This window comes from Mustelus asterias, chromosome X (genome assembly GCF_964213995.1).
Source record: "Mustelus asterias chromosome X, sMusAst1.hap1.1, whole genome shotgun sequence".
Classification (NCBI taxonomy): domain Eukaryota; kingdom Metazoa; phylum Chordata; class Chondrichthyes; order Carcharhiniformes; family Triakidae; genus Mustelus; species Mustelus asterias.
Genome location: NC_135834.1, coordinates 5,954,363 through 5,977,779, shown reverse-complemented (window position 1 = coordinate 5,977,779; position 23,417 = coordinate 5,954,363). Strand labels below are relative to the sequence as shown.

The following is a 23,417-nucleotide window of genomic DNA, read 5'->3' as shown; positions in this document are numbered from 1 at the left end:
CGCAGGTCGTGGTGGTCAACAGTGGGAACAAACCCCGGATGGTCATTGACTACAGTCAGACCATTAATAGATACACGCAGCTGGATGCGTATCCCCTCCCGCGCATATCTGACATGGTCAACCAGATTGCGCAGTACTGGGTGTTCTCCACCATAGACCTCAAGTCTGCCTACCACCAGCTCCCCATTCACCCAGAGGACCGACAATACACGGCTTTTGAGGCGGATGGTCGCTTGTATCACTTTCTCAGGGTTCCCTTTGGTGTCACCAATGGGGTCTCGGTCTTCCAGCGTGCTATGGACCGAATGGTGGACCAGAACGGGCTGCGGGCTACCTTCCCGTACCTGGATAACGTCACCATCTGCGGCCATGACCAGCAGGACCACGACACAAATCTCCTGAATTTCCTACGCACTGCATCTCGCCTGAACCTGACCTACAACAGGGAGAAGTGTGTGTTTCGTACGCGCCGTTTAGCCATCCTCGGATACGTGGTGGAAAACGGGGTCATTGGCCCTGATCCAGACCGTATGCGCCCCCTCTCTGAACTTCCCCTGCCCACTAGTGCAAAAGCACTGAGAAGATGCTTAGGCTTCTTCTCTTATTATGCACAGTGGGTTCCCAATTACGCGGACAAAGCCCGTCCGCTCATTAAGTCCACTTCTTTTCCCCTAACACCAGAGGCCCGATTGGCCTTTGATAAATTAAAAGCCGACATCGCGAAAGCTACGATGCACGCTGTTGATGAGTCCATCCCCTTCCAGGTGGAGAGCGATGCATCTGATTTCGCCCTGGCCGCCACACTTAACCAGGCGGGCAGGCCCGTCGCATTTTTGTCCCGCACCCTCCAAGGCCCCGAAATTCGGCATTCAGCGGTGGAAAAGGAGGCCCAGGCTATTGTGGAGGCCGTCAGGCACTGGCGCCATTACTTGGCGGGAAAACGGTTCACCCTGATCACGGACCAGCGGTCCGTGACGTTCATGTTTAATAACACGCTGAGGGCAAGATCAAGAACGACAAGATCTTGCGGTGGAGAATTGAACTCTCCACCTATAACTATGACATCATGTATCGTCCAGGGAAACTCAATGAGCCCTCGGATGCCCTCTCACGTGGAACATGCGCCAGTATACAGGAGGACCGTTTGCAGGCTCTCCATAATGACCTATGCCATCCTGGGGTCACTCGGCTCTACCACTTTATAAAAGCCCGCCATCTGCCCTCCTCGGTGGAGGATGTCAGGTCCATAACAAGAAGCTGTCGGGTATGCGCGGAATGCAAACCGCACTTTTACCGACCTGACCGGGCACAATTACTCAAGGCCACTCGTCCCTTCGAGAGACTGAGTGTCGATTTTAAGGGCCCCCTTCCCTCAACAGATCGGAATGTGTACTTCCTCAACATCATTGACGAGTACTCTCGGTTCCCTTTTGTTGTTCCCTGCTCTGATACATCCGCTGCCACGGTTATCAAGGCATTCCGTGATCTTTTTACCCTGTTCGGGTACCCCAGCTACATTCACAGCGACAGGGGCTTGTCGTTCATGAGCGATGACTTGAGGCAATACCTGCTCTCATACGGGATTGCCTCTCGTAGAACCAAGAGCTACAACCCGAGGGGTAACGGACAAGTGGAACGTGAGAATGCTACAGTCTGGAAGGCTGTCTTACTGACGTTGAAGTCAAAAAGCCTTCCAGTCTCCCGTTGGCAAGAGGTGCTCCCTGATGCGCTCCATTCCATACGCTCACTCCTGTGTACGGCAACCAACGCTACTCCCCTTGAGAGGATGTTTTCATTCCTTCGGAAGTCTTCCTCTGGGACCTCATTACCGTCTTGGTTGACGTACTCAGGACCTGTCCTCCTGCGGCGACATGTTAGGGCCCGCAAGTCCGACCCGTTGGTCGAACAGGTCCATCTCCTCCACGCCAACCCTCAGTATGCCTATGTGGCATACCCTGATGGGCGAGAGGACACGGTCTCGATCCGAGACCTGGCGCCAGCAGGGGACGTGGAAACCCCTGTCGCTCCCATACCCCCTGTTACAAACCCCATAACTCTTGTTTCCCCTCCGGACACGGCGCGGGCAGCATCGGGACCATTACTTAACCCTTTTACTCCCGTGTACAGCTTGCCTGAGTCCAGAGGATGGTCGCCACTTCAGGGCGTGTCGGAACTCCATGGATTACCATCACCTCAGGGTCAACCGGCCCGTGAGTCTGTGGAGGAACAGTTGGACATCGCCTTGGGGAGAACGCCACCGCAAGTGCCTACTCCGGTGTCATCGCCGGTATTGAGGAGGTCACAACGACGGTGCGGTCCCCCTGACCGTCTGAACTTATAGACTGATGACAAATTATTCTGTTTTTTTTTGTACCCCGCCGGCCTTTGTCTTCAAAGGAGGGGTGAATGTGGTGAACCATCGTTGGTTCCCACTGGATAGTACTGAGCCAGGGTCTGGCCAGTACTACAAGTATGTATATATGTTGCTGTTGGGGTTAGGGATGGGTTGTTCTACTTGTTGCGGTTGGGGTTAGGGTTGGGCTGTTACACCTTGTATTATAGTTATTGAGGTACATCCCAGTCGGGCTCCGCCTCCTGGGAGAGGTATAAAGGTCTCGGCTCTGTCTGGGACCCCTCAGTCTGGGATCGTGTATATAATTAGTAGCTGCCTTGTTACAGCAAATAAAAGCCTTTATTTCCTGAGCATCAAGCCTCGTGTGTGATAACGCGCATCAGGTTTCCACCCACAGTCCAAAGGTGTGCAGGTTAGATTGGCCATGCTAAATTGCCCCTTAGTGTCCAAAGGTGTGCAGGTTAGGGGGTTTGGCCGTGCTAAATTGCCCCTTAGTGTCCAAAGATGTGTAGGTTAGGGGGATTGGCCATGCTAAATTGCCCCTTAGTGTCCAAAAATGTGTAGGTTAGGTGGATTGGCCATGCTAAATTGCCCCTTAGTGTTCAAAGATGTGTAGGTTCGGTGGATTGGCTATGCTAAATTGCCCCTTAGTGTCCAAAAATGTGTAGGTTAGGTGGATTGGCCATGCTAAATTGCCCCTTAGTGTCCAAAGAAGTGCTGGTTAGGCACACTGGCCATGCTAAATTCTCGCACAGTGTACCTGAACAGGCGTGTGGTGAGTAGGGGATTTTCACACCAACTCCATTGCGGTGTTAATGTAAGCCTACTCGTGACACTAATAAATGAGCTTTAAACTTAAGTCATGCTTCCGGTCAGCCCTGAACTGCTGTCACGATCCTCCTGAACTGGCTGGTGAAGAGACGAGAGAAGGTTTCTAATCTGTATTTACTTCCGTTTGCAAATGGACTGGGGAAGCGTGGGCTGGGGGAGGAGAGATTGTGAAGGAAACAGACAAACAAAGAAATGTCAATCCCACAAGATGGTGGAATATTCACGCTTCGGGGCATTGGGCATGTTGTCAGATTTTGTTATAGTGTGAAACGATCTTTAAAAGAAGCTCTTACAAAGGAAACTAATTATTCCTGCTGGCGTGTCTGTCCTTGGGGATTGACATCACAATCTATAGGGAAGCAAATAGTTTTAATTGATGTGAAAATGTGCCAATTACAGCCTGTGGTTTTAAAGTTTAAGTTTATTTAGTGTCACAAGTAGGCTTACATTAACACTGCAATGAAATTACTGTGAAAATCCCCGAGTCACCACACTCCTGTTCGCGTACACTGAGGGACAATTTAGCACGGCCAATGCACCCTAACCTACACATCTTTGGACCCTAAGGGTCAATTTAGCATGGCCAATCCACCGAACCTACACATCGGCACGGTAGCACAGTGGTTAGCACTGCTGCCTCACAGCGCCAGGGACCTGGGTTCGATTCCCGGCTTGGGCCACTGTCTGTGTGGAGTTTGCACATTCTCCTCATGTCTGTGTGGATTTCCTCCGGGTTCTCCGGTTTCCTCCCACAGTCCAAAGATGTGTGGGTTAGGTTAATTGGCCATGCTAAATTGCTCCTTAGTGTCCTGAGATGTGTAGGTTAGAGGGATTAGTGGGTAAATACGTAGGGATATGGGGTAGGGCCTGGGTGGGGTTGTGGTCGGTGCAGGTTCGATGGGCCGAATGGCCTCTTTCTGCACTGTAGGATTTCTGTGATCTTTGGACACTAAGGAACAATTCAGCATGGCCAATCCACCGAACCTGCACATCTTTGGAGTGTGGGAGTAAACCGGAGCACCCAGAGGAAACCCACGCAGACACGGGGAGAACGTGCAGACTCCGCACAGACAGTGACCCAAGCCGGGAATCGAACCCGGGTCCGTGGCGCTGTGAGACAGCAGTGCTAACCCACTGTGCCACCGTGAAGGGGATATGACAGCACTTTAACAGCAGAGTGTGTCACAAGGAATATTCCTCCCATTGTTATCTTCTGATGAAGCATGATCATAGAATTATCGAATCCCTACAGTGCAGAAGGAGGCCACTTGGCCCATCGGGTCTGCACCGACCACAATCCCTGTTCCCGTAACCCCACATATTTACCCTGCTATTCCCCCTGACACTAAGGGGCAATTTAGCATGGCTAATCCACCTAATCTACACATCTTTGGAGTGTGGGAGGAAACCAGATAAACCAGAGGAAACCCACGCAGACATGGGGAGAACGTGCAAACTTCACACAGACATTCACCCAAGCCGAGAATCAAACCCGGATCCCTGGTGTTGTGTGGTAGCAGTGCTAACCACTGTACCACCGTGCCACCCTGATGGGTGATAGACTGGCATCTTAATGTTGCCTTGTGAAAAGCAGGTTAGCAAGGTCTCAAGTTCTGGCCCCTCAAGCGCGATGCTTTGTCAGCCAACCTGGGCCCGGGGTGGAGGTCGAGGTGGGCCACAGTTCATTCTTCCGTGGGAAAAGGCCTCTTGGGTTAAGTGCAGGAAGTTTCCTGGCACCCGATGGTTCACCGCATTCAGGAGGCGAGTGAAGTCTGTCTGTATCGAGAGGCATTTGGCAAGCTTCAAAAATAAAGTATTTGAAAAAATGACCTCTCTCAGTAACTCACCAAAATGCCAGCCTTCATCCCAAGTTTGAGGGCCACACTCACCATCATGAACACACAATCTTCTGACACAAAGGATGAGACTCCATACCACTGTGCCACAGCTGGCTTTAAATGAGGAACATTTTTCCTCAGAGCCCAGTCCGTCACTCTAACCAGTCTCCCATCCATTATCGACACTTCCCGCTGCCTAGGAAAAGCAACCAGCAAAATCAAGGACCCCACGCACCCCGAACATTCTCTCTTCCATCTTCTTCCGCCGAGAAAAAGACACAAAAGTTTGAGGTCACGTACCAACCGACTCAAGAACAGCTTCTTCCCTGCTGATGTCAGACTTTTGAACGGACCTGCTTTACATTAAGTTGGTCTTTCTCTACATCCTAGCTATGACATTCTGCACCCTCTACTTTCCTTCTCCCCTATGTACTCTATGAACGGTATGCTTTGTCTGTATAACGCGCAAGAAACAATACTTTTCACTGTATCCCAAACCTGTTGGACTTTAACATGGTGTTGTTAGACTTCTTACTGTGTCCCAATACATGTGACAATAATAAATCAAATCAAATATTAAGCTGATCTTTCTCTACACCCTATTGGTAATTATAACACTCCATTCTGCACCCTCGCCTTTCCTTCTCTATGAACGGTATGCTTTGTCTGTATCGTGCGCAAGAAACAATACTTTTCACTATATCCCAATACATGTGACAATAATAAATCAAATATTAAGCTGATCTTTCGCTACACCCTATCTGTAACTGTAACACTACATTCTGCACTCTCTCCTTTCCTTTTCCCCGATGTACTCTATGAATGGTATGCTTTGTCTGTATAGCGCGCAAGAAACAATACTTTTCACTGTATACCAATACGTACAAAGAACAAAGAAAATTACAGCACAGGAACAGGCCCTTCGGCCCTCCAAGTCTGCACCGACCATGCTGCCCGACTGAACTAAAACCCCCTACCCTTCCTGGGACCATATTCCTCTATTCCCATCCTATTCATGTATTTGTCAAGACGCCCCTTAAAACTCACTATCGTATCCGTTTCCACTACCGCCCCCGGCAACGAGTTCCAGGCACCCACCACCCTCTGTGTAAAAAAACTGCCTCGTACATCTCCTTTAAACCTTGCCCCTCGCACCTTAAACCTGTGCCCCCTGGGAAAAAGCTTCCGACTATCCACTCTGTCCATGCCTCTCATAGTCTTATAGACTTCTATCAGGTCGCCCCTCAACCTCCGTCGTTCCAGTGAGAACAAACCAAGTTTCTCCAACCTCTCCTCATAGCTAATGCCCTCCATACCAGGCAGCATCCTGGTAAATCTTTTCTGTACCTTCTCCAAAGCCTCCACATCCTTCTGGTAGTGTGAAGACCAGAACTGAAAACTCAATTCCAAGTGCGGCCTAACTAAGGTTCTATAAAGCTGCAACATGACTTGCCAATTTTTAAACTCAATGCCCCGGCCGATGAAGGCAAGCATGCCGTATGCCTTCTTGACTACCTTCTCCACCTGCATTGCCACTTTCAGTGACCTGTGTACCTGTACACCCAGATCCCTTTGCCTATCAATACTCTTAAGGGTTCTGCCATTTACTGTATATTTCCTATCTGTATTAGACCTTCCAAAATGCATTACCTCACATTTGTCCGGATTAAACTCCATCTGCCATCTCTCCGCCCAAGTCTCCAACTGATCTATATCCTGCTGTATCCTCTGATGGTCCTCATCACTATCTACAAATTCACCAACCTTTGTGTCGTCCGCAAACTTACTAATCAAACCAGTTACATTTTCCTCCAAATCATTTATATATATTACAAACAGCAAAGGTCCCAGCACTGATCCCTGAGGAACGCCACTTGTCACAGCCCTCCATTCAGAAACGCAATCTTCCATTGCTACCCTCTGTCTTCTTTGATTGAGCCAGTTCTGTATCCACTTTGCCAGCTCACCTCTGATCCCATGCGACTTTACCTTCTGCACCAGTCTGCCATGAGGCACCTTTTCAAAGGCCTTACTGAAGTCCATGTAGACAACATCCACTGCCCTACCCTCATCAATCATCTTCGTCACTTCCTCGAAAAACATGTGACAATAATAAATCAAATCAAATATGAAGCTGATCTTTCTCTCCACCCTAGCTATGACTGTAACACTACATTCTGCACCCTCACCCTTCCTTCTCCCCTATGTACTCTATGAACAGTATGTTTTATCTGTATAGCCTGTTTGGGTACACTGAGGGAGAATTTAGCATGGCCAATGCACCTAACCAGTACGTCTTTCGGACTGTGGGAGGAAACTGGAGCATTCGGAGGAAATCCACGCAGACACGGGGAGAACGCGCAGACTCCACACAGACAGTGACCTGAGACCGGAATTGAACCCGGGTCCCTGGCGCGGTGAGGCAGCAGTGCTAACCACTGCGCCACCTGGTATTTTTGCCTGTTTTTTTTGCTTGATAACTCTGATGCAAGCCAGTGACTCCTTGAAGGTTTATTTCGAATAGACAGATGAATCTCTTTCTAAACTGGGGTATTGAGATCCTTGTGGTTAGGTTGACTCAACAGCAACTTGGGTGTTACGAATGACACACTGCCACCCACTACTAGCGCATACAGAAATAGGTCAAATATCAAGTATCGCCGTTCTATCCGTGTGCGATATTATTAAACAGGGGAACGCTTTCCTGCTTTTAAAATCCAGGGTCACCGCCAACAAGCGATGTTACTGTGTACAGTTCTGGTCACCCTATTATAGAAAGGATATTATTAAATTAGAAAGCGTGCAGAAAAGATTTATATTGTCACATGTATTGGGATACAGTGAAAAGTATTGTTTCTTGCGCGCTGTACAGACATAGCATACCGTTCATCGAGTACAGAGGGGAGAGGGAAAGGAGAGGGTGCAGAATGTAGTGTTACAGTTACAGATAGGGTGTAGAGAAAGATCAGCTTAATGTTTGATTTGATTTATTATTGTCTCATGTATTGGGATACAGTGAAAAGTATTGTTTCTTGCGCGCTGTACAGACATAGCATACCGTTCATCGAGTACAGAGGGGAGAGGGAAAGGAGAGGGTGCAGAATGTAGTGTTACAGTTACAGATAGGGTGTAGAGAAAGATCAGCTTAATGTTTGATTTGATTTATTATTGTCTCATGTATTGGGAAACAGTGAAAAGTATTGTTTCTTGCGCGCTATACAGACAAAGCATACCATTCATAGAGTACATAGGGGAGAAAGAAAGAAGCGGTTGCAGAATATAGTGTTACAGTCATAGCTAGGGTGTAGAGAAAGATCAACTTAATGTGAGGTAGGTCCATTCAAAAGTCTGACAGCAGCAGGGAAGAAGCTGTTCTTGAGTCGGTTGGTACATGACCTCAGGCTTTTGTATCTTTTTCCCGAAGGAAGAAGGTGGAAGAGAGAATGTCCGGGGTGCGTGGGGTCCTTGATTATGCTGCCTGCTTTTCCGAGGCAGCGGGAAGTGTAGACAGAGTCAATGGATGGGAGGCTGGTTTGTGTGATGGACTGGGTTCGTTCACAACCCTTTGTAGTTTCTTGTGGTCTTGGGCAGAGCAGGAGCCATACCAAGCTGTGATACAACCAGAAAGAATGCTTTCCATGATCAAATGTAGAGGTTGGTGAGAGTTGCAGTGGATATGCCTAATTCCCTTTGACTTCTGAGATAGTAGAGGTGTCAGCATCGGGGGGACCAGGACAGGTTGTTGATGATCTGAACACCTTAAAACTTGAAGCTCTCGACCATGTTCTCCTTTACGCTTCCTGAAGTCGATGACAATCTCCTTCATTTTGTTGACATTGTGGGAGAGATTATTGTTGCCGCACCAGTTCACCAGATTCTCTATCTCATTCCTGTACTCTGTCTCGTCATTGTGTGAGATCCGACCCACTCCGGTGGTGTCGTCAGCAAACTTGAAAATCGAGTTGGTGGGGAATTTGCCGCACAGTCATAGGGGTATAAGGAGTATAGTCGGGGGCTGAGAACACAGCCTTGTGGGGCACCGGTGTTGAGGATGATCGTGGAGGAGGTGTTGTTGCCTATCCTTACTGATTGTGGTCTGTGAGTTTGGGAGTTCAGGATCCAGTCACAGAGGGAGGTGCCGAGGCCCAGGCCACGGCGTTTGGAGATGGGTTTCGTGGGAATAACAGTGTTGAAGGCTCTCACACACGCACACTCTCACACACACGTTTAAAACATCTTCAATCGCCAAGAAAAAATCCAGGTCAAATTTGACATTGCCCTTTCACCAGCTGACAGCTCAGAGGAACTGTCTCAAGCCCGTCCCCCTGACCTGACATTCGCCATGATAGATTGACTAAAGGTTGGCAGGAGGCTGCAGCGGCTGGGTTCGGAGGGGGCAATCCTTCCAAATTTAGGGATACGACATGATCACACCCTATAAATACGAAGCATGCTATATTGCCCCTTAGTGTCCAAAGATGTGCAGGTTAGGTGGATTGGCCATGCTATATTGTCCTTTAGTGTCCAAAGATGTGCAGGTTAGGTGGATTGGCCATGCTAAATTGCCCCTTAGTGTCCAAAGATGTGCAGGTTAGGTAGATTTGCCATGCTAAATTGCCCCTTAGAGTCCAAAGGTGTGTAGGTTCGGTGGATTGGCCGTGCTAAATTGCCCCTTAGTGTCCAAAGATGTGTAGGTTAGGTGGATTGGCCGTGCTAAATTGCCCCTTAGTGTCCAAAGATGTGCAGGTTAGGTGGATTGTCCATGCTAAATTGTCCCTTAGTGTCCAAAGATGTGCAGGTTAGGTGGATTGGCCGTGCTAAATTGCCCCCTAGTGTCCAAAGATGTACAGGTTAGGTGGATTGGCCATGCTAAATTGCCCCTTAGTGTCCAAAGATGTGTAGGTTAGGTTGATTGGCCAGGCTAAATTGTCCCTTAGTGTCCAAAGATGTGCAGGTTAGGTAGATTTGCCATGCTAAATTGCCCCTTAGTGTCCAAAGGTGTGTAGGTTCGGTGGATTGGCCGTGCTAAATTGCCCCTTAGTGTCCAAAGATGTGCAGGTTAGGTGGATTGGCCATGCTAAATTGCCCCTTAGTGTCCAAAGATGTGCAGGTTAGGTGGATTGGCCATGCTAAATTGCCCCTTGGTGTCAGGGGGACTACGGGTTACAGGAATAGGATGGGATTGGTGTCGGTGTGGACGTGATGGGCCAAATGGCCTCCTCTGTTCTGTCGGGATTCTATGATCTCAATTCTCCCTCAGTGTACACAAAATGGCGCCGGAGTGTGGCGACTAGGGGATTTTCACAGTAACTTCATTGCAGTGTTAATGTAAGCCGACTTGTGACACTAATAAATAAACTTTTTTTTAAAAAAGGCAGTGGGAGCAGAGTGAATATTTTTAAGACAGTGCGAGATAGATTCTTGCTGATAATGGGGTTGAAAGGTTATCGGGGGTGAAAGGTTATTGGGGGGAATGTGGGGTTGAGATTCCAATCAGATGAGATTATTGAATGGCAGAGCAGACTTGAGGGGCCGAGTGGCCTACTTCTGCTCCTAATGTGTATTTTATTTTATTTATTAGTGTCACAAGTAGGCTTAGATTAACACTGCAATGAAGTTACTGTGAAAATCATGTGTCCTTACAGCAGGCACACATGATCAAAGTGGCAGTAGGGGATCATGTTCGTAACTTTAAAAGGCATCCGTTAATCTGTTTTAGCTTTACACTTGTCAGTCACCTTTTCCCCTGGCATTCTCCATATCGCATTCCCTGGATTTCATCCGGAACATTCCCTCTCAAATTTAGTTGCTTGATGAACATTTGCATTTTGAAATGGAATCACAGAATCCGAACACTGCAGATGGAGGCCATTCGGCCCATTGGGTCTACACCAATCCCACCCAGGCCCTATTCCCGTAACCCCAATGGACTTACCCTGTTAGTCCCCCTGACACTAAGGGGCAATTTAGCATGGCCAATCCACCTAACCCGCACATTTTTGGACACTAAGGGGCAATTTAGCATGGCCAATCCACCTAACCTGCACATTTTTGGACACTAAGGGGCAATTTAGCATGGCCAATCCACCTAACCTGCACATCTTTGGACACTAAGGGGCAATTTAGCATGGCCAATCCACCTAACCTGCACATCTTTGGACACTAAGGGGCAATTTAGCATGGCTAATCCACCTAACCTGCACATCTTTGGACACTAAGGGGCAATTTAGCATGGCCAATCCACATAACCTGCACATCTTTGGACACTAAGGGGCAATTTAGCATGGCCAATCCACCTAACCCGCGCACCTTTGGAGTGTGGGAGGAAACCAGAGCACCCGGAGGAAACCCACGCAGACACTGGGAGAACGTGCAGACTCCACACAGACAGTGACCCAAGCCAGGAATCGAACCCAGGTCCCTGGCACTGTGAAGCAGCAGTGCTAAGCACTGTGCCACTGTGCCGCCCAAGGTTACATACCTGTGTGTCTGCACCAAGGTCTGACACACGGATATGTCCTTTTGGCTTTTTTTCAAACTTTTCATCTGTTATATGGGTTGGAGTAACAAAATTCCAGCACAGTCACATTCACAATCCTAAACAAAAGTACCCCCGGCTACCTTCTATTGTTTCAACTGGTGTAGAATTTTATTAGTTGGTTGATTGTGAAGTTGCAAATACAATTATTACATTGTTCTCTCTCTCTCTCTGTTTTCCGTACCAGAATTGGGGATGCTTTTCAAAGTGACTTAATGGCACAGTGCTCACTAACTGCTCCAATGCTAAGCTTGGACAGACTTACTTTAATCCCCAGTCTGCATTCAGTTACCTGATCTTAGCTGGGTGAGAGGAAACCGGGCTGTCAGAATTGGCCATAACAGTGCAGAGAGAAAGAGACAGAGCACTCACGCCAGGGCGACAGATCATTCTCATGAAATGAAATAAGGGACACTTTGATCCGTGGGGCGTTGGGCTTGAAGCTTATTTATTAGTGCCACAAGTAGGCTTACATTAACACTGCAGTGAAGTTACTGTGAAAATCCCCTAGTCGCCACACTCCTGTTCAGGTACACTGAGGGGGATTTTAGCACGGCCAATGCACCCAACCAGCACGCCTTTCGGACTGTGGGAGGAAACCCACGCAGACACAGGGGAGAATGTGCAGACTCCGCACAGACAGTGACCCAAGCCGGGAATCGAACCCGGGTCTCTGGCGCTGTGAGGCAGCGGTGCTGGCCACTGTGCCACCATGCCGCCCAGGGTGTGGGGGTTAAAAATCAGTGAGGATAATGTTGCAACTCCATCTCTGCTGATGGACTTCAATGAAATTGGGCGCATTGACCTGAACAGGAGTGTGGCGACTCGGGGAATTTCACAGTAACTTCATTGCAGTGTTAATGTAAGCCTTACTTGTGACTAACTTTAACTCATCTGCAGTCCTACTCGAATTGTTCAAACCTGCCCTGGATCGGTCTCCCATGGGCTGCCCCAGAGTGACGGGACAAGAGACGGGCGAACTGTCAACACAAGGAGTTCCCCCTTAAAACTCAGGGCTTGGTCATCTTTGGTTCCCACCGCTGCTGCTCCCTGCACGGGTGGGTGCCAGGCGAGGGCAGAATTGGGCAAATAGTACGAGGCCACCTCTGGCCGAATGGCCAGCGATCCTCATCACTCGGACTTGCAACTAGCCACTTGGGTGAGATCTATGGGAGGTCAACCAGTCCCCAAGATACAGCGAACATAGCGCGAATCACTGCCCTCAGGAGAAAGCAGGGCAAGCTGCGTCTAAAAATAAAATCTTTCTCTCTGAGCAGTCTCACAGCTGTTGTAGAAACCACCTCACTGAAGCTGCCATCCAAAGTTGTGACTGATGCACCACTTTTGGCCTGAGCAGTTAAAACCCTACTATTCCAGCACTGCCTTTCCACAACTTTTAACAGCATAAAAGCTAACACTGGTTCCTAACCAATTTGCAACCAGAGGGATTGGCACAGGGGCCATGCCCCAACATTTGAATGCAAAAATGTTTGACAGTTTTGCCACTCACAGCAACTATCCCTTCGTTACTTGCTGACCCTATCTCCCGTCCGGGTCATTAATATTACAAAATCCTACCCTCCCAGGAGTCCAAAACACACTCGCCCGGTAAAGCCACAACTGAAAGCAAAATGCACTTCTTCGAATGACAGTTCTTGCCTGTGTGCACACATCTACAAAACACGAACAAATGAAAGCACTTGTGTCATACACATAGCAGCACTTCAGATATGCCAAGAATACAGTGGTCTGACTGCACAGTTGTAAAGTAAGCACGTTCACGGGAGATGGACACAAGGGTAAAACACATATCTTAAACAGTGCTCAGCACAACAGACTAAAGTGGGAAACACATCTTTAAAACATTCCTTACCAGAACAGAAGTTCCCTTGGGCTGAAATTGTAAACTGATTCATCTACCCCCAAATGTGAGTTCATAATTGAGAAAAAAAAGTTATCAGAAAGCAAGTTATATTTGCAATACATACCTGATTGTAATATATGTCTAATAGGTTTTGTTTTAAGAATCCAGATCAAAATGATGCATAGAAATAGCTTTTTTTAAACTCCCGCCCCAAAAAACAAAATTCCCAATGGATGATTGTAGTAACACAGCAATGCAGAGGTGAGCATCAGGTTGGAGACACCTGCAGATTTGCCGTGGGAGTGTTTTTTCCAGGTACTTTTTGCAGCCCCCCTCACTGACTGACAGCCTCCCCAGTCTCTGGGAATCTCTCCTTGTCAATATCACTTTGTAATGAAATTGCAATTACGTCTGGGAGGGCGGGGCATGCGAGGGGGTGGTGGGGGGAGGGAGCCAGACCAGCTCCTATTGGTCAAGCCCCTTGCCTGTGGGCGGTACCCGTCTGGGACAGGAGCCAATGGCTTGGTTGTGCCCAGTGGCTGACGTGCGTGGAGCTCCATTGACGCACAGGAGAGAGCTAAATATATTGGCAAGGTGCTGGAATGTGGTGGGACACAGAAAGGGTGTCCCCCCTCTCTCCACCCACTCACCTGCAGCTATATTTAGAGATGATGTGGAGATGCCGGCGTTGGACTGGGGTAAACACAGTAAGAACTTGGTGTTGTTAAACTTCTTGCTATATTTAAAGCCAGGGCTCGCCCTCTTTCATTATAAAGAAATGCAAACAACACTGAGAGGGAGAGAAACACACACAAGAACAAATGTCAATAAATTTTTAAAAATATATATTAATTCATGGGAATGTGGGCGTCTCTATCTCCAATTCTGAGGAAGTTTTTTTAACTTTTCTTTATTATTGTCACAAGTAGACATACATTAGCACTGCAATGAAGTTACTGTGAAAATCCCCCAATCGCCACACTCCTGTTCGGGAACACACTGAGGGAGAATTTAGCATGGCCAATCCCCCTAACCTACACATCTTTGGGCACGAAATGGCAATTTAGCATGGCCAATCCACCTAACCCGCACATCTTTAGACACTAAGGGGCAATTTAGCATGGCCAATCCACCTAACCCGCACATCTTTAGACACTAAGGGGCAATTTAGCATGGCCAATCCACCTAACCTACACATCTTTGGACACTAAGGGACAATTTGGCATGGCCAATCCACCTAACCCGCACATCTTTAGACACTAAGGGGCAATTTAGCATGGCCAATCCACCTAACCCGTACATCTTTGGACACTAAGGGGCAATTTAGCATGGCCAATCCACCTAACCCGCACATCTTTAGACACTAAGGGGCAATTTAGCATGGCCAATCCACCTAACCTACACATCTTTGGACACTAAGGGACAATTTACCATGGCCAATCCACCTAACCCGCACATCTTTAGACACTAAGGGGCAATTTAGCATGGCCAATCCACCTAACCCGCACATCTTTGGACACTAAGGGGCAATTTAGCACGGCCAATCCACCTAACCTGCACATCTCAGGACCCATCTCAGTGGGCCGCGAGATTGAAATCGGGCTTGTTCACTAACCGTGTCCCCATGAATAAGATTAAATATATTTAATCCACACTGAATATTCCAGAACGAGTTGTAGAAAATCCTTCATCATTTCTATATTAATGGGACTGTCATCAACTTCCAATGGTAAAAAACAAAAGAAATATTGACACTTTGGACACAGCGCACGGCTCTCACACTCAGTGTTGTGTGGAATCAGCACACACCTCACTTCACTCACCCTCGCTTTACGTACGAATCACTTCAGTCACACCGGGAGGACAAAAACGACACGGACAGGAATCAGTGGAATGGGGCAACCCTGCGCCCGGGGCAACGCTCAACAAAATGTCTCGTGGGGGCCGCACTCAGATGTGGCCCCCCAATGGTATAATGCCACCTTGAATGCTGGGAACATTGGACGTGCTCTTACTGGTCGTTCATGCCAGGCTCCCGCTGCAGCGAGGGTGAAGAATTTGGCAGCCAGCCAAATCTCCGTTCACTGCAGCGGGATGGGAAAATCCCGTCTGCGTGAACGGTAAAAAGATTCCGGTCATTCACTCTGTTTCTCTCTCCACAGATGCCACCAGACCTGCTAGGTTTTTCCAGCACTTTCTACTTTTATTGCCCCTTGAGAAGATGGTGGTGAGACGCCATCATGAACTCCTGCAGTCCATGTGGTGTAGGTACACCCACAGGGCTGTTAGGGAGGGAGTTCCAGGATTGTTATTGGACATCAGTCAGTCCATGTGGTGTAGGTACACCCACAGTGCTGTTAGGGAGGGAGTTCCAGGATTGTTATTGGACATCAGTCAGTCCATGTGGTGTAGGTACACCCACAGTGCTGTTAGGGAGGGAGTTCCAGGATTGTTATTGGACATCAGTCAGTCCATGTGGTGTAGGTACACCCACAGTGCTGTTAGGGAGGGAGTTCCAGGATTGTTATTGGACATCAGTCAGTCCACGTGGTGTAGGTACACCCACAGCGCTGTTAGGGAGGGAGTTCCAGGATTGTTATTGGACATCAGTCAGTCCATGTGGTGTAGGTACACCCACAGTGCTGTTAGGGAGGGAGTTCCAGGATTGTTATTGGACATCAGTCAGTCCACGTGGTGTAGGTACACCCACAGTGTGGTTAGGGAGGAAGTTCCGGGATTGTTATTGGACATCAGTCAGGTCCATGTGGTGCAGGTACACCCACAGTGCTGTTAGGGAGGGAGTTCCGGGATTGTTATTGGACATCAGTCAGTCTGTGTGGTGTAGGTACACCCACAGTGCTGTTAGGGAGGGAGTTCCAGGATTGTTATTGGACACCAGTCAGTCGATGTGGTGTAGGTACACCCACAGTGCTGTTAGGGAGGGAGTTCCAGGATTGTTATTGGACATCAGTTAGTCCATGTGGTGTAGGTACACCCACAGTGCTGTTAGGGAGGGAGTTCCAGGATTGTTATTGGACATCAGTCAGTCTGTGTGGTGTTAGGGAGTTCCAGGATTGTTATTGGACATCAGTCAGTCCATGTGGTGTAGGTACACCCACAGTGCTGTTAGGGAGGGTGTTCCAGGATTGTTATTGGACATCAGTCAGTCCATGTGGTGTAGGTACACCCACAGTGCTGTTAGGGAGGGAGTTCCAGGATTGTTATTGGACATCAGTCAGTCCACGTGGTGTAGGTACACCCACAGTGTGGTTAGGGAGGAAGTTCCGGGATTGTTATTGGACATCAGTCAGGTCCATGTGGTGCAGGTACACCCACAGTGCTGTTAGGGAGGGAGTTCCGGGATTGTTATTGGACATCAGTCAGTCTGTGTGGTGTAGGTACACCCACAGTGCTGTTAGGGAGGGAGTTCCAGGATTGTTATTGGACACCAGTCAGTCGATGTGGTGTAGGTACACCCACAGTGCTGTTAGGGAGGGAGTTCCAGGATTGTTATTGGACATCAGTTAGTCCATGTGGTGTAGGTACACCCACAGTGCTGTTAGGGAGGGAGTTCCAGGATTGTTATTGGACATCAGTCAGTCTGTGTGGTGTTAGGGAGTTCCAGGATTGTTATTGGACATCAGTCAGTCCATGTGGTGTAGGTACACCCACAGTGCTGTTAGGGAGGGTGTTCCAGGATTGTTATTGGACATCAGTCAGTCCATGTGGTGTAGGTTCACCCACAGTGCTGTTAGGGAGGGAGTTCCAGGATTGTTATTGGACATCAGTCGGTCCATGTGGTGTAGGTACACCCACAGTGCTGTTAGGGAGGGAGTTCCAGGATTGTTATTGGACATCAGTTAGTCCATGTGGTGTAGGTACACCCACAGTGCTGTTAGGGAGGGAGTTCCAGGATTGTTATTGGACATCAGTCAGTCTGTGTGGTGTTAGGGAGTTCCAGGATTGTTATTGGACATCAGTCAGTCCATGTGGTGTAGGTACACCCACAGTGCTGTTAGGGAGGGAGTACCAGGATTGTTATTGGACGTCAGTCAGTCCATGTGGTGTAGGTACACCCACAGTGCTGTTAGGGAGGGAGTTCCAGGATTGTTATTGGACATCAGTCAGTCCATGTGGTGTAGGTACATCCACAGTGTTGTTAGGGAGGGAGTTCCAGGATTGTTATTGGACAGTCAGTCTGTGTGATGTAGGTACACCCACAGTGTGGTTAGGGAGGAAGTTCCGGGATTGTTATTGGACATCAGTCAGGTCCATGTGGTGCAGGTACACCCACAGTGTTGTTAGGGAGGGAGTTCCGGGATTGTTATTGGACATCAGTCAGTCTGTGTGGTGTAGGTACACCCACAGTGCTGTTAGGGAGGGAGTTCCAGGATTGTTATTGGACATCAGTCAGTCGATGTGGTGTAGGTACACCCACAGTGCTGTTAGGGAGGGAGTACCAGGATTGTTATTGGACGTCAGTCAGTCCATGTGGTGTAGGTACACCCACAGTGCTGTTAGGGAGGGAGTTCCAGGATTGTTATTGGACATCAGTCAGTCCATGTGGTGTAGGTACATCCACAGTGTTGTTAGGGAGGGAGTTCCAGGATTGTTATTGGACATCAGTCGGTCTGTGTGATGTAGGTACACCCACAGTGTGGTTAGGGAGGAAGTTCCGGGATTGTTATTGGACATCAGTCAGGTCCATGTGGTGCAGGTACACCCACAGTGCTGTTAGGGAGGGAGTTCCGGGATTGTTATTGGACATCAGTCAGTCTGTGTGGTGTAGGTACACCCACAGTGCTGTTAGGGAGGGAGTTCCAGGATTGTTATTGGACATCAGTCAGTCGATGTGGTGTAGGTACACCCACAGTGCTGTTAGGGAGGGAGTACCAGGATTGTTATTGGACGTCGGTCAGTCCATGTGGTGTAGGTACACCCACAGTGCTGTTAGGGAGGGAGTTCCAGGATTGTTATTGGACATCAGTCAGTCCATGTGGTGTAGGTACATCCACAGTGTTGTTAGGGAGGGAGTTCCAGGATTGTTATTGGACATCAGTCGGTCTGTGTGATGTAGGTACACCCACAGTGTGGTTAGGGAGGAAGTTCCGGGATTGTTATTGGACATCAGTCAGGTCCATGTGGTGCAGGTACACCCACAGTGCTGTTAGGGAGGGAGTTCCAGGATTGTTATTGGACATCAGTCAGTCTGTGTGATGTAGGTACACCCACAGTGTTGTTAGGGAGTTCCAGGATTGTTATTGGACATCAGTCAGTCCATGTGGTGTCGGTACACCCACAGTGCTGTTAGGGAGGGAGTTCCAGGATTGTTATTGAACATCAGTCAGTCCATGTGGCGTAGGTACACCCACAGTGCTGTTAGAGAGGTAGTTCCAGGATTGTTATTGGACATTGGGGCGGCACGGTAGCACAGTGGTTAGCACTGCTGCTTCACAGCTCCAGGGAACTGGGTTTGATTCCCGGCTTGGGTCACTGTCTGTGTGGAGTTTGCACATTCTCCTCGTGTCTGCGTTGGTTTCCTCTGGGTGCTCCGGTTTCCTCCCACAGTCCAAAGATGTGCAGGTTAGGTTGATTGGCCATGCTAAAATTGCCCCTTAGTGTCCTGAGGTGTGTAGGGTAGAGGGATTAGCGGGTAAATGTGTAGGGATATGGGGGTAGGGCCTGGGTGGGATTGTGGTCAGTGCAGACTCGATGGGCTGAATGGCCTGTTTCTGCACTGTAGGGTTTCTATGGTTTCAGTTAGTCCATGTGGTGTAGGTACACCCACGGTGCTGTTAGGGAGGTGGTTCCAGGATCGTTATTGGACATCAGTCAGTCCATGTGGTGTAGGTACACCCACGGTGCTGTTAGGGAGGTGGTTCCAGGATCGTTATTGGACATCAGTCAGTCCATGTGGTGTAGGTACACCCACAGTGCTGTTAGGGAGGGATTTCCAGGATTGTTATTGGACATCATAGAACATAGAACGTAGAACACTACAGCGCAGTACAGGCCCTTCGGCCCTCGATGTTGCGCCGACCAGTGGAACCAATCTAAAGCCCCTCTAATCTACACTATTCCAATATCATCCATATGTTTATCCAACAAATCATTTGGATGCTCTTAATGTTGACGAGTCCACTACTGCTGCAGGCAGGGCATTCCACGCCCTTACTACCCTCTGAGTAAAGAACCTACCTCTAACATCTGTCCTATATCTCTCACCCCTCAATTTAAAGCTATGTCCCCTCATGCTAGCCATCACCATCCGAGGAAGAAGGCTCTCACTATCCACCCTATCTAATCCTCTGATCATCTTGTATGCCTCTATTAAGTCACCTCTTAACCTTCTTCTCTCTGACGAAAACAACCTCAAGCCCCTCAGCCTTTCCTCATACGATTTTCCCACCATGCCAGGCAACATCCTGGTAAATCTCCTCTGCACCCTTTCCAACACTTCCACATCTTTCCTATAATACGGCGACCAGAACTGTACGCAATACTCCAAATGCGGCCGCACCAGAGTTTTGTACAGTTGCAGCATGACCTCCTGGCTCCGAAACTCAATCCCTCTACCAATAAAAGCTAACACACCGTACGCCTTCTTAACAACCCTATCAACCTGGGTGCCAACTTTCAGGGATCTATGCACATGGACACCCAGATCCCTCTGTTCATCCACACTACCAAGTATCTTACCATTAGCCCAGTACTCTGTATTCCTGTTACTCCTTCCAAAGTGAACCACCTCACACTTTTCCGCATTAAACTCCATTTGCCACCTCTCAGCCCAGCTCTGCAGCTTATCTATGTCCCTCTGTAACCTGCCACTTCCCTCCGCACTGTCTACAACTCCACCGACTTTAGTGTCATCCGCAAATTTACTAATCCATCCTTCCACGCCCTCATTCAGGTCATTAATAAAAATGACAAACAGCAGTGGCCCCAAAACAGATCCTTGCGGTACACCACTAGTAACTGAACTCCAGGATGAATATTTCCCATCAACCACCACCCTTTGTTTTCTTTCAGCTAGCCAATTCCTGATCCAAACCACTAAATCACCCACAATCCCATGTGTCCGTATTTTCTGCAAAAGCTTACCATGGGGGACCTTATCAAACGCTTTGCTGAAATCCATATACACCACATCAACCGCTTTACCCTCATCCACCTCTTTGGTCACCTTCTCAAATAACTCAATAAGGTTTGTGAGGCACGACCTACCCTTCACAAAACCGTGCTGACTATCCCTAATCAAATTATTCCTTTCTAGGTGATTATAAATCCTATCTCTTATAATCCTTTCCAATACTTTGCCCACAACAGAAGTAAGGCTCACCGGTCTATAATTACCAGGGTTGTCCCTACTCCCCTTCTTGAACAAGGGGACAACATTTGCTATCCTCCAGTCTTCTGGCACTGTTCCTGTAGACAATGACGACACAAAGATCAAAGCCAAAGGCTCTGCAATCTCCTCTCTCGCGTCCCAGAGAATCCTAGGATAAATCCCATCCGGCCCAGGGGACTTATCTATTTTTACCCTTTCCAGAATTGCTAACACCTCCTCCTTATGAACCTCAATCCCATCCAGTCCAACAGCCTGCATCTCAGTACTCCCCTCAACAACACTGTCCCTCTCCTGTGTGAATACCGACGAAAAATATTCATTTAGTGCCTCTCCTACCTCTTCAGACTCCACGCACAACTTCCCACTCCTGTCCTTGACTGGCCCTAATCTTACCCTAGTTATTCTTTTCCTCCTGACATACCTATAGAAAGCTTTCGGGTTTTCCTTGATCCTACCTGCCAAAGACTTCTCCTGTCCCCATCAGTCAGTCCATGTGGTGTAGGTACACCCACAGTGCTGTTAGGGAGGGAGTTCCAGGATTGTTATTGGACATCAGTCAGTCCATGTGGTGTAGGTACACCCACAGTGCTGTTAGGGAGGGAGTTCCAGGATTTTGACCCAGTGACAGTGAAGGAACGGCGATATATTTCCAAGTCAGGATGGTGAGTGACTTGGAGGGAACTTGCAGGTGGTGGCGTTCCCAGGTATCTGCTGCCCTTGTCCTTCTAGGTGGAAGCGGTTGTGGGTTTGGAAGGTGCTGTCTAAGGATCTTTGGTGAGTTGCTGCAGTGCATCTTGTAGATGGTACACACTGCTGCTACTGAGCGTCGGTGGTGGAGGGAGTGAATGTTTGTGGATGGGGGGCCAATCAAGCGGGGCTGCTTTGTCCTGGATGGTGTTGAGCTTCTTGAGTGTTGTTGGAGCTGCACCATCCAGGCAAGTGACGCTCAGGCAAAACAAGACTTTCCATCACAAAGGGAGCTCTGAACTTTTTTTACCCTCCACGTACGCTGCCTGACATGCTGAACATTTGGTGTTTTTTTTAATATCGATATTTCAGACTTCCAGCATCCACCATACATCATCGCTGCCTTCATTGTGGCATTTTTCATTTGCAGAGGACGAACTTGTATTCATACAGATCTCAACCCGAGGACCCGAACTTTCCAAACTGCTTTCCAGGCAATGAGGTGCTGTGAAAATGTTGGAAGCCAGTTTGTACACAGCAATCTCCCAGCAGCAATGCAATCAGACAATCTGTTCTTTTCAGTGCTGGAGTCTGAGGGGTGAATATTAGCCGGGACATCTGCTTCTAATTCTTGCTTTGAATAGGACTGTCGATCTTTCAGCTCCATCAGCAAGAACAGACCACAGTCCAATCAACTGAAGCACATTTGTGTCTGACAGTGGAGCACTCCCTCAGTGCTGGATTCATCGAAGGGTTGGAACACTGGAGGCCGTTCAGCCCATCATGTCTGCCAGCTCTCTAATGAAACAATTCATCTGCTGCCACTCTCCTGCCTTCTCCCTGTGGCCCTGGGCATTCTTCCATTTCTGACAATGATCCAATTCCCTTTCGAATATCTCAATTGATCCTGTCTCCACCACACTCTCAGACAGTACATTCCAGATCCTAACCACTCGCTGTGTGAATCTGTCTCCACCACACTCTCAGACAGTACATCCCAGATCCTAACCACTCGCTGTGTGAATCTGTCTCCACCACACTCTCAGACAGTGCATTCCAGATCCTAACCACTCACTGTGTGAATCTGTCTCCACCACACTCTCAGACAGTGCATTCCAGATCCTAACCACTCACTGTGTGAATCTGTCTCCACCACACTCTCAGACAGTACATTCCAGATCCTAACCACTCGCTGTGTGAATCTGTCTCCACCACACTCTCAGACAGTACATTCCAGACCCTCACCACTCGCTGTGTGAATCTGTCTCCACCACACTCTCAGACAGTACATTCCAGACCCTCACCACTCACTGTGTGAATCTGTCTCCACCGCACTCTCAGACAGTACATTCCAGATCCACCCCTCTCATGATTTTGAACATCACGCTCAAATCTCCTCTCAGCCTTTGTTGTTCCAAGTACAGCAGTCCCAACTTCTCCAATCTATCCACATCACTGAAGTCCCTCATCCCAGGAATCATTCTCCTGAATATTTTCTGCACTCTCTCTTCACAATTGGGTGGTGCAGTTGTTCGCACTGCTGCCTCAGGGACCTGGGTTCAATTCCAGCATTGGGTCACCGTGTGGAGTTTGCGCATTCTCCCCGAGTCTGAGTGGGTTTCCTTCAGGTGCTCCGGTTTCCTTCCACAGTCCAAAGATGTGCAGGTTAGGTGGATTGACCATACTAAATTTTCCCTTAGTGTCCAAAGATGTGCAGGTTAGGTCGATTGGCCATGCTAAATTGTCCCTTAGTGTCCAAAGGTATGTAGGTTAGTTGGATTGGCCATGGTAAATTGCCCCTTGATGTCCAAAGATGTGTGAGTTGGATGGATGGGCCCGGTTACATTGTCCCTTAGTGCCCAAAGATGTGTAGGTTAGGTGGATTGGCTATGCTAAATTATCCCTTGATGTCCAAAGATGTGTAAGTTAAGTGGATTGGCTGTGCTAAATTATCC

General features: G+C 48.5%; 1 protein-coding gene across 8 annotated transcripts in view; it reads right to left on the bottom strand.

Moving 5' to 3' along the window:
- LOC144481884 (nuclear receptor subfamily 4 group A member 1-like) overlaps nucleotides 1-13,820 on the bottom strand; it is a 78,343-nt gene extending 64,523 nt beyond the window's left edge. For 4 of the 8 annotated variants that reach the window (XR_013495791.1, XR_013495792.1, XM_078201035.1 and 1 more), the window contains exon 1: nucleotides 13,434-13,786. Coding sequence is in view for 2 of the 8 variants with exons in the window: in XM_078201035.1 (XP_078057161.1) it covers nucleotides 13,434-13,546 (113 nt within the window). In the remaining 6 variants the exon portion in view is untranslated. Of the gene's footprint in view, nucleotides 1-13,433 lie in introns of all 8 variants that reach the window. The other 4 variants (XR_013495794.1, XR_013495793.1, XM_078201038.1 and 1 more) reach the window with 4 other exon arrangements.
- Nucleotides 13,821-23,417: the final 9,597 nt, after the last annotated feature.